The following is a 12,438-nucleotide window of genomic DNA, read 5'->3' as shown; positions in this document are numbered from 1 at the left end:
TTCTTAGATCACACAGGAAACGGTCAGAAACACTTTACTTGCTCAAGAAAATGTATTTTATTTTGAATCAAGCAGCAGTATCGAACAGTCGTTGGACAGTGACAATGTAGTGAACCAAAAATGTACTTAACACACTGTACAAATAAACAGGTAAGTAAAACACACAACTATACCAAATGAAACACTTTAAATAAATACAATTATTGAAATTGTTAGATTATTCCTGTGAACATACTCAACATTTCCACTGTTGTAAAAATCGTTTTTTTCCAATTAAGTTGTATTTAGGTTCATCCTATTATATTACAGTATATAATATGTAATACACACCGTACAATTCATCGGCCTGAATCATCACCTGTTTGATCTCATGTTGATTTGTACAGGTTCTGCTGAAGCCTTTGTGTTGGACTTCGGTACTCCTCGTTAATGCGGAGAGGTTCCCAATAAGTACCCATGATTGTCACACACACACATTAGGTGTGGCGAAATTATTCTCTGCATTCGACCCATCACCCTTGATCACCCCCTGGGAGGTGAGGGGAGCAGTGAGCAGCAAGAAAACTTCCGAAAACATATAGGGCTAGAGTCCAAGTGCCAACCGCCTAACTCTGCCTTTGACACTGCCTCTCACCCAAAGTCAGCTGGGATTGAGTCCAAGTTACCCAGGACAAGTTTTTATGCTGCACATGTAGATTAATCAAATATCCGAATCAGTTTTATTGTCCAAGTATGTTAAACACACAAGGAATTTCACTTGGTACTGTGCTAAATTTGCTCAATGCAAGAAATAAATGGTGTATAATTTTCTTACTGAGTAATAATGTGCGATTATCTCATCTTAAAGAAGAAATGTGGTCATTGGATACAATGCAAACATTTGATCATAGTGTCAGTTAGCAATGTAAGAAGTCATCTTTTGCACAACTTCTGTTTGTTAAAGAGTAATATGGTCTTTGTTGCCTGTATTTACCTCTTTGAATTCCAGCTAAATATGTCTCTTGAAAAAAATCACTAGTTTCTCTCCAGTGTGGAGTCTGTGTTCTGTTAAGTTTATACTATTTTTAAACCGCTGACCACAATTGTTTCTCAGGTGTGTGTTCTTGCATGTCCAATCAAAGTTATCTTCTGGGAGAAACTTTTACCACAAACTGAGCAAGAAAATGGTTTCTCTCCAGTGTGTATTCTTACGTGTCTCGTTAAACCATCTTTTTTAGAGAAACTTTTACAACACACAGAGCAAGTATACGGTTTCTCTCCAGTGTGTGTTCTAATGTGTGCTTTCAAATGTGACTTCTGAAAGAATCTTTTACCGCAAACCGAGCAGGCAAAAGGTTTCTCTCCTGTGTGATATCTGACGTGTGTTTTTAGATTTCCTTTGTTACCAAACGTTTTCCCACATTGAGAGCATTTCCAGTGTGTGCTATTAGAGGGACATGTCAAATCAGCGTTAGTGTCTGGAAAGTGTAAAGGCTCATCACTATCTGATAGTGGAGCTAAAGGCTTGTCTGCTTGTGATGCTTCACAGTCTTCTTTATCGGTAAAATGACATTTTTCTTTATCATCTTCATTTTTCACAGGGATACCAACCACTTGGAAGTCCTCCAGCCCATCACTGATGTTGTGATCCTCCTCTTCCTCCTTAAGGTGAGGGTGATTTGGCTCCTCTTGCTCCACCATGGAGGTCCACTCCTGCTGCTCAATGGGAAGATGTTCTTCGCTGGCGTCTGCAGGACACAAGACAAAAAGTCAAACTTTGCTCAGTCACAGGAGGCATTGATTGTCCTGCAACTGCATATATTCTGACAATATATGTCTCTGAAGATCTCTTGAGTGTTCCGCACAGCAGTCAGGGTACGTCCAGCAGATACATGTACCGTATTTTCCAAACTATAACTATCCCAGCTCCATTCGGTACACCCTGGACAAGTCTCCACCTCATCGCAGGGCACAGGGCACAAGCATTCACACTCACATTCACACACTAGGGCCAATTTAGTGTTGCCAATCAATCTATCCACAGGTGCATGTCTTTGGAGGTTGGAGGAAGCCGGAGTACCTTGTATGGCACCAGCACTAACCCCTGTTCCACCATGCTGCCCTCATCATGTAACATGCCTTTAAATCCCCCAGAACCTTTAGAAAGGAAATATTGTTTGGTAACATTGCAATAGCATGTTATACAATAAACAGTAATCTTGTCAAAAAAAAGGAGTACCGTATTTTCCGCACTATAAGGCGCACCGGATTATAAGGCGCACCTTCAATGAATGGCATAGTTCAAAACTTTGTTCATATATAAGGCGCCCACCGGATTATAAGGCGCACCTATGCATCCATTAGATGGACCTGCGCTAAAGGGAATGTCAACAAAACAGTCAGATAGGTCAGTCAAACTTTATTAAAAGATTACAAAGCAGCGTTCTGACAACTCTGTTCACTCCCAAAATGAATAAACAGCTGTTTTATTCTTTTCCCCGAGGTAAAGTCAGTGACGTGGTGTTTTGTTTATCTTTTAACAACAGCAAGGTATGACAGTAGTGCAACATTTATATCACGTAGTGGAGGGGAACTTTTCCCTGATTCAATAAACACGTAAGAAACAGTGATACTGTTACGGTAAATCAAACGTTAGTGCAATCACAATGTAGTAACACTCGAAATAGTGCAAAGCAATAACAATATATCAATAACTCAACCTTGCTCAAACGTTAATGTCACACAACACAACACACAAAATAAACATGTAAAGCTCACTTTATGAAGTTATTCCTCATCCACAAATCCCTCGAATTCTTCTTCTTCAGTGTCCAAATGAAAGAGTAGGGCAAATACGGCATCCAACATGCCGTCTCGTCGAAGTGGTCATTAATGGAGTCAGTGTATTCCCGTGTTCTACTGCGTGACTGATCGTCTTAAGTTTAAACTCTGCGTCGTAAGCGTGTCTCTTAATAGGAGCCATTTTGGGGTCTTTACATAAACAAACAAATGGAAATCAAAACGGCACGCCTCGCGCAGTCATATCCCAGCATGCACCGCGAGCTTCTTCTTCTTCTACGGGGGCGGCTGCTTACCGTAGTTGCGAGACCTAAACTTTATGAAAATGAAGTTTAGGATTGTAGTGGCTCAATATTGGTCCATATATAAGGCGCACCGGATTATAAGGCGCACTGTCAGCTTTTGACAAAATTGGAGGTTTTTAGGTGCGCCTTATAGTGCGGAAAATACGGTATTGTTTAGCATTTACCTTGTATATTTACGTGTGTCTCAAATAAGTTGTAAAAGTAGAACGGAAGGGAGCCCTAGCTGAAGGCTGGGCGATATGGACCAAAACTGATAACGCAGTATTTTTTAGTCTGAATGGCGGTATCTTAAAAAAACATACAAAGTGCTTAAGCTTGCCTAAGTGTTTTATGGCTAGATGACCAATGTTGAGAGTACCGAATTTTCCGCACCATAGGGCGCACCGGATTATAAGGTGCACTGCCAATGAATGGTCTATTTTCGATCTCTTTTTCATATATAAAACGCACCGGATTACAGGGCGCATTAAAAGATTCACATTCTTTTTTTTTTCTAAATTGAAAACAATGGTGGGTGTTTGGTCAAAAGGTTGCATAGATCATGTTTTACAGAACATCTTCAAGCCGCTTTCTGACAGTCTCTTCAGGATGCGCCTTTTGTGGGCGGTCTTATTTACGTGGCTCACCTTCGGTAAATGGTCAATAGTAAATGGGTTGTACTTGTATAGCGCTTTTCTACCTTTTTATGGAACTCAAAGCGCTTTGACACTATTTCCACATTCACACATTCACACACTGATGGCGGGAACTGCCATGCACGGCGCTAACCAGGCCCATCAGGAGCAAGGGTGAAGTGTCTTGCTCAAGAACACAACGGACGTGACTAGGATGGTAGAAGGTGGGAATTGAACCAGTATCCCTCAGATTGCTGGCACGGCCACTCTCCCAACTTAGCCACGCCGTCGGCAGCGTCTCCTCCCCGTCATATTTGTTGTCCCGGTGTAGCGTGCAAGGACGGGAGTGGAAGAAGTGTCAAAAGATGGAGCTAACTGTTTTAATGACATTCAGACTTTACTTCAATCAATAACGGAGCAGCATCTCCTCATCCGTGGCTCACTAGTGCAATAACAATGCAGGAAATGTGTCCCGTGAAAAACCGTCCGACCGGAACTCTCTAATAGCTAAAGTTCCTTGGGTGATAATGTAAACTCATTACACCGGTATGTTTTAGCGCTTTCATGGCGAGTTTACTGACAGATATAAGTAAGAACTTTACACTACTTTATATTAGAAATGGCAACAGCAGAGGATTTATGTACCATAACAAGAAGATCGGGAAAAAAAAGAAGCTTATCGACTACGGCGTCGGACGCGCGCAAATTTTCAGGATTTATGCAGATTCCAAATACAGATCAGCAGGTACCATAAGGTAAGAAAAGTAGCTTTTACATGATATTGCGAAACAAAATGGCAGATAATATGTCTCACCTTATACACACACCATAATAATACTCGTATGTTGAAGCACAGTACAATCCATCAAGCGGTGCGGCTTCATAGCTTACCAAAGTCGTACTAAAACATTTTGATAGATTTTTGAGCGCCGTGTGCAATGTTCTATATTTTCAATGGACATATAAAATGTTGGTGTTGTTTACTTGAGTCATATTGCAGTCTACACACATCTCTTGTGTGTCACACACAAAAGATATATTGCAGTCTACACATACTGTATGTATTCTCTTATGTTTGACTGCCATCTACTGGTCACACTTATCATTTCACCAAGTACCGAATAAAATAACTTTGAGGTTGGTAAGCAAAACCAGAATTATTCCGTACATTAGACGCACCGGCTTGTAAGGCGCACTGTCAAATTTTGAGGGGAAAAAAGGACTTTAAGTGCGCCTTATAATCCGGAAAATCCGGCACTCACATTATTTTTGTTCTAAGTAAGTTATTTATTCTTAAGAGTAATTAGTTAGCTGATAATACTGTATGTCAAGGCAGTTTTTGTTCAATTTGTTCATTAACGTTAGGTTTATAGCCTCACGCTTGTGCATGGGGATAAATTGAGCTTTTACTCGCCCACAGAGGTGAAAGCCACTGGCGGTGAAGATTAAACCTACTTTTCAGTCACCCAGTCGCTACACTACAGTAACTTAGGCTATGTGTACACTAAGCCGGATAACTCCTTAAACGAATAATTATTTAGCCTAAGGCCTGTTCGGCCACACGAAACTATCGGTTAAGGTTCCCCTCCTCTGACAATTTTTTACACGGGTAAGTGCGCCATGTATTTCTTGAATCTTCGGCTCTTAGCTTTGTATGGACTCATTGATGGTTTATAAACTGAGTTCGGAGAGGAAGTGACGCCAGAAAGACCACGCCCCACACAGGAAGTGACGTCAGAAAGAACGCGCCACAGTCAGCTTCATAATAAACTGGTTTCGTAAGTCGGAGCTAACCACTGGAAATATGGAGCCGAGTCATCTAGACATGCCTGTCTTTCTTCTTCCGTCTGTACAAACGCTTGTGGAAATCACACATGAATACCTTAAGAGAAAGCGATTGCAGCTATTTCGGATACAACACTTCTCAGACAACAAGAGAACTTTTGAATGTCCAGGTCAGCTGTGTTTTACTTACCGAAAAACTCTGTCCATTTGTCGAAGGAGAGTCAACGAGAATGCGAGCTCCCGTGGATGTGATAAAAAAGGTAGCGTGTGCTTTGTGTTACCTGGCCGTCGAGGAAAGACTAACTACGGCTTTCGGACTGGCAAAGTAGACTGTATCAGTTATTGTCCGCCATGTATGTCACGGACTCAACGTCTAGGTCCAGAGTATATAAAGTCACCAAAAACGAATGAACAATGAAGGTGAAGGTAAAAGAGTGAGGAGTGTCCTGACCAGATATCTAGATCCCGAGATTGATTGTTGTCAAATGTTCTGTGTCACATTGTGTACTTTAACGTGTCCAAAAAAGATTTGATTCATTTTTGATGGCTCAGGTGTGATTCACTACAATAGGGCCCCACAGCACACTGGGATCCAGTTAGTTGAAATACCACAACACTGGATATTGTTCAGATATATAAAATTTACGAACTTGCACGGCTGACGGAGGGGAGAGGGGGTCTTAAACGACCATTGTGTGTGTGTGGACAAAGATAAGGTTAGGTGGGATTTACCCTGGATAACCTTAGCTGATTTAGTGTAGAAGGGGCCTTAGTAAGCAAAGGCTATGGGGATGGGCACTTTCAAGCTGAGGAATAGCTAAACATTTGACACATAGAGAGAGCAGCAGAGAGCAGATATCACCAGCTGCTGTGCTAAGTCGCTAACAGAAGTAAGCAACATCAACTTATTAAATTAGCGATGAAGTCGCTACAAGGAGAGATATAGGCTGTCAAGCAAAAGTTGACGCTATGTATATACATTTAATTGAAAATAAATAAGGAAAATGGAAAAACTATTGTATCTGTTTTCATCGCAAAATTCCACAGTATTCTGGACTTCTGTGTTGGTGAATCTTTTGCAATTTGTTCAATGAACAATGGAGACAGCAAAGAAGAAAGCTGTAGGTGGAAAGCGGTGTATTGCGGCCGACTGCAGCAACACAAACACAGCCGGTGTTTCATTGTTTACATTCCCGGAAGATGACAGTCAAGCTTTACCATTGGCCTGTGGAGAACTGGGACAAGAGAGACTCTTACCAGGAGGACTTTGAGTTGGATGCGCAGACACGGTACCGTGAGTACGCATGCAGCTGCGGCTTCCAAACATTTGATCGCTTTCCCGTACGTGCATGCCGCTATGTACATGTCACGTACGTAACTTTGGGGACTTTGGGGAAATATATGTGCTGTATGAACTTTGGGGAGGTGAACGGTACTTTGGGCTGTGGGATTGAGTGTGTTGTGCAGGTGTTTGAGTTGTATTGGCGGGTTATATGGACGGGAGGGGGGAGGTGTTTGTTATGCGGGATATATTTGTGGCATATTAAATATAAGCCTGGTTGTGTTGTGGCTAATAGAGTATATATATGTCTTGTGTTTATTTACTGTTTTAGTCATTCCCAGCTGAATATCAGGTCTCACAGCATCTTCCCTATCTGAATGGCTCCCACTGCCCTCTAGTCCTTCACTCTCACTTTCCTCATCCACTAATCTTTCATCCTCGCTCAAATTAATGGGGAAATCGTCGCTTTCTCGGTCCGAATCGCTCTCGCTGCTGGTGGCCATGATTGTAAACAATGTTTGGATGTGAGGAGCTCCACAACCTGTGACGTCACGCCACTTGTCTGCTACTTCCGGTACAGGCAAGGCTTTTTATCAGCGATCAAAAGTTGCGAACTTTATCGTCGATGTTCTCTACTAAATCTTTTCAGCAAAAATATGGCAATATCGCGAAATGTTCAAGTATGACACATAGAATGGACCTGCTATCCCCGTTTAAGTAAGAAAATCGCATTTCAGTAGGCCTTTAAATCCTTTATAGTCCTTTTGTGTCCAACATCTTATTGACTCCATCTATAGTCCCTGTTTAATGGCAGCAGTGTTATGAGTGGAGTTAGTGAACCAATAGAAATGTTGTAAAGACTAACCTGATCTGTGTGACTTGAAAACAGTGTCCAGTAGTTGACCTTGTCGCTCGTTCTCCTGTTTTGTTCGAGAAAGTTCCTCCTCGTAGTCTGCTATCGTTCTTTCTAACACTGCAAATATTTCTTCCACAGCCACAGAGAGTCGCTGGTTCACCAACAATCTCAGCATTTGTAATTGACACATTTCCACGCGATCGCAACACTTTACACTCAAACGTAATTTCTGCTTCCGCGTCTCTTTGGTTAGCAGCTAACACGCTAAGCGAGAGTGATAAACAGCTTTTCACTTTTTGTTTATCCTGACATGAAATGTTAGAGTAAATGTAATGCGTACGACATAAATGTGTACATAATAGAGAAAAACAACAAGACTAACTTATTAACCTGCGTTTCGGACATGCGCAAAGAGCTTCTTCTTCTTCTTTGGTTTAATGACGGTTGGCAAGCACTCTTCTAATGTGCATTAACGCCACCTTTTGATATGGAGTGTGAACGAGATGGAACCCGACTCTGTACTCTTTTATTTAATCCAGTCTTTTTAAAATATGTATATAATGCTTTGTATCCTATACGTGTTCTGAGTGCAATCCTAAAATATCTTCCACTACTAACATAACCTTCTCTTTTGCTAACTTATTTCCCAGTCCCAGTATTTCCCTTTCTCTATTGTATTTCCTACATTGTATTAAAACATGTCCTATACTTTCTATCTGATGGCAACAATCACACAGCCCTGTATTTTGTTTCCCTATCAATTTCAATGAACTATTTAGATATGCATGTCCTAATCCCATTCTAGTAATAATGTCTTCTTCCTTCCTATTTCTATTGCCTCCTCTCATTATACTCTCCTCTGGATTTAGTAATACTCCCTACCTTTTGTTCCCTTATTCCAATTATCTTGCCACTTTTTATTGTGTTCTATATTAACTATATTTTTCACTTGTTCTTTACTGTTGTTAATCTCCATGTTTACTTCTGTTTTAATGGTTGCTTGCTTTAGACTTGGACTTAGACTTCCTTTTTATTGTCATTCAAATTTGAACTTTACAGTACAGATAAGAACGAAATTTCGTTGCATTAGCTCATGGTAGTGCAGGATAAAAAATCAATAAGGTGCAGATATAAATAAATAGATTACTGTACAGATAAATGTATTGCACTTTTGCATATGGATCCACATTTATGGATGTATGTTATATTGTCTTTATATTCCAGCGAGTTAATCCATTTTGGGGGGGAATTGAGGGGATAATAGAGTCTTACGGCCTGAGGGAAGAAGCTGTTACAGAACCTGGACGTTCTGCTACAGAGGCTGCGGAATCTCTTTCTAGAGTCCAGCAGTGAAAACAGTCCTTGGTGGGGGTGGTAGGAGTCTTTGCAGATTTTCTGAGCCCTGGTCAGACAGCGGCTTTTTGCCATCTCCTGGATAGGAGGAAGAGGAGTCCTGATGATCTTTTCCGCCGTCCTCACCACTCTCTGCAGAGACTTCCAGTCTGAGGCATTGCAGGCTCCAGTCCAGACAGAGATGCAGTTGGTCAGCAGGCCCTCTATAGTGCCTCTGTAGAATGTGCTGAGAATGGGGGGAGGGAACTGTGCTTTTTTGATCTGACGCAAAAAGTGCATGCGCTGCTGAGCTCTTTTTACAAGAGCTCCTGTGTTTAGGGACCAGGTCATGTTGTCAGTTATCTGCACCCCCAGGAACTTGGTGCTGCTTACCATCTCCACCGCTGTGCCGTTGATGTAGAGTGGAGCGTGGCTGGACTGATGCTTCCTGAAGTCGACGATGATCTCCTTGGTCTTGTCGACGTTCAGGACCAGGTTGTTGCTTCTGCACCAGTCAACCAGATGTTTCACCTCTTCCCTGTAGTCCATGTCGTTGTTGTCACGGATGAGGCCCACTACTGTCGTGTCGTCCGCATACTTCACAATGTGGTTGGTAGTGGACCTGGCGCAGCAGTCATGAGTCATCAATGTGAACAGCAGCGGACTCAGGACGCAGCCCTGGGGGGAGCCGGTGCTCAGGGAGATGGCACTGGAGGTGTTGTCGCCCACTCTCACAGATTGGGGTCTGTCTGTGAGGAAGTCAAGCAGCCAGTTGCATAGGGGGGTACAGAATCCAAGGGGGGCCAGTTTGCTCACCAAGTGCTGCGGGATGATGGTGTTGAACGCCGAGCTGAAGTCCAGAAACAATATCCGCACGTGTGTGTCCTTTCCTTCCAGATGTTCTAAGCTCAGGTGGAGTGCAGAGGAGATGGCGTCCTCTGTGGAGCGGTTAGGGCGATAAGCAAACTGGTATGGGTGGAATGTGGGGGGAAGTCTGGAGACAATATATTCCTTTACCAGCCTCTCAAAGCACTTCATTATGATGGGGTTGAGTGCCACGGGGCGATAAAAAGTTAAAGTTAAAGTACCAATGATTGTCACACACACACTAGGTGTGGCGAAATTATTCTCTGCATTTGACCCATCACCCTTGATCACCCCCTGGGAGGTGAGGGGAGCAGTGGGCAGCAGCGGTGGCCGCGCCCGGAAATCATTTTTTTGGAGATTTAACCCCCAATTCCAACCCTTGATGCTGAGTGTCAAGCAGGGAGGTGTCCAGGTTGAGCGGCTGCTCATCAGGGCGAGGGATGGATTTCCTCGCCGGAGTGGTGTTAAGTGCCTCAAACCTTGCAAAGTGGTTGTTTAGGTCATTAAGGAAGCTGATGCTGTTGTCACAGGGACGGGGGGCAGCTTTATAGTCCGTGATGACCTGTGTGCTCTGCCACATTCGTCTAGTGTTCCCCACTGGGGTTCTCGAAGAAGTCCTGCACTTTCTGATTGTGAGCACGCTTTGCAACCCTAATGGCACGGTTCAGGTTAGCTCTGGCTGTTTGAAGTGCTACTATGTCGCCAGATTTAAAAGCCTTGTTCCGAGCCTTCAGCATTGCACGTACCTCACTGTTCATCCAGGGTTTGTCATTGGCCCGTGTGGGGATATTCTTGATCACACTAACATCCTCCATGCACTTCTGAATGTATGCGGACACAAACTCTGCATACTCCTCAACACAATCTGCATATGGAATGCATATCTATCTGCTAATTCATTCCCCACAACTCCTACATGAGCATTGCCTGAACTATTTAATATATGAAATATTGTCTTGTTTCTGATGCTATGTTTTTTATGCTCAGCAATGCACTGCTGGAGTCCGAGCACACAACTGTTTTTCTTGCCTTATTTTCCTCTATCCAATTAACTGCCATATCAATTGCGACCAATTCCCTTGTAAATACCGATACATTATTGCTGATTCTTTTATTCAATACTATGTTTCCTTGTGGGATAACTGCTGCAATTCCTACTTTATTATTTATAGTTTTTGATGCATCTGTATATATTATGATATTGTCTAAAAACGTTTCCTCAATCCATTGTTCTATCTGGTAACTATTTAAACTTCTATTCTTTAATAATTGCATATTGTTGCGCCTGTAACGCGAAAACAAGACAACTTGAAGTATCTTTTGACACACAAAAAGGTGTGCGCCATTTATTCCATCAAAGACAAGACTGAATGACTGCTTACATCAAAGAGATTTAAAAAGGCGGTCACAACAAACCCCCACCTTTGGGAAGGGGCCGCACCGAATGACTCACTCATAGCTGCATACAGTATATGAATGGTAAACAAGAACAACATTGTTATGTGCACAATAGAACAATGACAGTGAATAATGATGACAAAGTCAAGTAAACAGGTGTGGTGAAGTATGTCCTTAAAGAAAGCGCTACAATATCTACATTTGGCTTATCGTACATCCACGGTGGTATTGCAGGGATAAGTACTGTAGGGCTAACTTTAATATTGTCAATTTGAGCTTTTTCACATATGTCTCCTATTATCCACCCGAAACTATTCCATCTTTTTCTTGGCAGTTTAGTAGCACTTGGTGAGTAGGATGTCCTTGCTTGGACCCTTTTAAGTTTGCCCAAGAAACGTCTGAGAGTTGATCTCTTCTCATGTCTAAAGGTTTTTCATTCATTTCTACTTGTAATGCTGCAACTGGGCTTGATTTTGTAGCTCCACAACAGAACCTTCATGCTTGTGATTGGATCCTGTCTCTTTTTCCAAGTCATGTTTTTGAAGCGGATTGATAAAAGATGCCTCCATAATCAACAACAGATCAAATTAAAGTGATATATATTGCTTTTAATGCCTGTCTATCATCCCCCCAATTTTTACCCCTCAAAGCCCTCATTATATTTAGCATATTTTTACTTTTCTTCACTATTTTGCTGATGTGGGTTGACCAGTTAATATATTTATCAAACCATATTCCCAAATATTTAAATACTTCTATATTTTCTCCACAGTGTTTAATTTGGAGCTTGTTTTGAACTTTCCTCTTTTTAAAATGCATGATTTTAGTTTCCCCAACAGAGAATCTTAAACCCCAAGCTGTTCCCCATTCTTGAACATTATTTACAGCTTTTTGAATTTTCTTTTCTATGTGACTTGTATTTCTACCTCTCTTCCACATCACTCCATCATCATCATCAAACAGTGCCACCTCCACTAACCCTTCCACTTTACTAAACACGTCATTTATCATTATCGAAAATAGTCCTGGACTTATTATACTCCCTTGCGGGGTCCCATTTTCCACTTCATATACTAAATTAATTCTCTATTTTTACTAACATTTTAATTTTTCCACAACATATCATAAGCTTTTTCTCTGTCAAAAAATACTGCAATTAGACTTTCTTTATTTATTTGTCCCTTTCTAATTTCCTCTTCCAGCTGCACTGCTGGGTTGTTT

General features: G+C 41.8%; 1 protein-coding gene across 1 annotated transcript; it reads right to left on the bottom strand.

The window, feature by feature from the left end:
• Window positions 1–260: 260 nt before the first annotated feature.
• Window positions 261–8,008, bottom strand: LOC133574151 (uncharacterized). The gene is made up of 2 exons (XM_061926227.1): window positions 7,630–8,008; window positions 261–1,727 (listed from the first exon to the last, which is right to left on the bottom strand). Exons 1-2 carry the CDS (start codon window positions 7,808–7,810, stop codon window positions 1,090–1,092), a joined length of 819 nt encoding a protein of 272 aa, XP_061782211.1. The 5' UTR covers window positions 7,811–8,008; the 3' UTR covers window positions 261–1,089.
• Window positions 8,009–12,438: the final 4,430 nt, after the last annotated feature.

Source organism: Nerophis lumbriciformis, linkage group LG31 (assembly GCF_033978685.3).
Source record: "Nerophis lumbriciformis linkage group LG31, RoL_Nlum_v2.1, whole genome shotgun sequence".
Classification (NCBI taxonomy): Eukaryota; Metazoa; Chordata; class Actinopteri; order Syngnathiformes; family Syngnathidae; genus Nerophis; species Nerophis lumbriciformis.
The sequence above is the reverse complement of the archived record's forward strand: the minus strand, read 5'-3'. Positions and strand labels throughout refer to the sequence as shown.

Bases quoted from the DNA above. Each gene is read 5' to 3' on its own strand.
- LOC133574151 (XM_061926227.1), bottom strand. From the start codon at position 7,810: ATGTGTCAATTACAAATGCTGAGATTGTTGGTGAACCAGCGACTCTCT. The intron at 1,728-7,629 runs GTTAGTCTTTAC...TGTGTCCTGCAG, and splicing joins TTTCAAGTCACACAGATCAG to ACGCCAGCGAAGAACATCTT.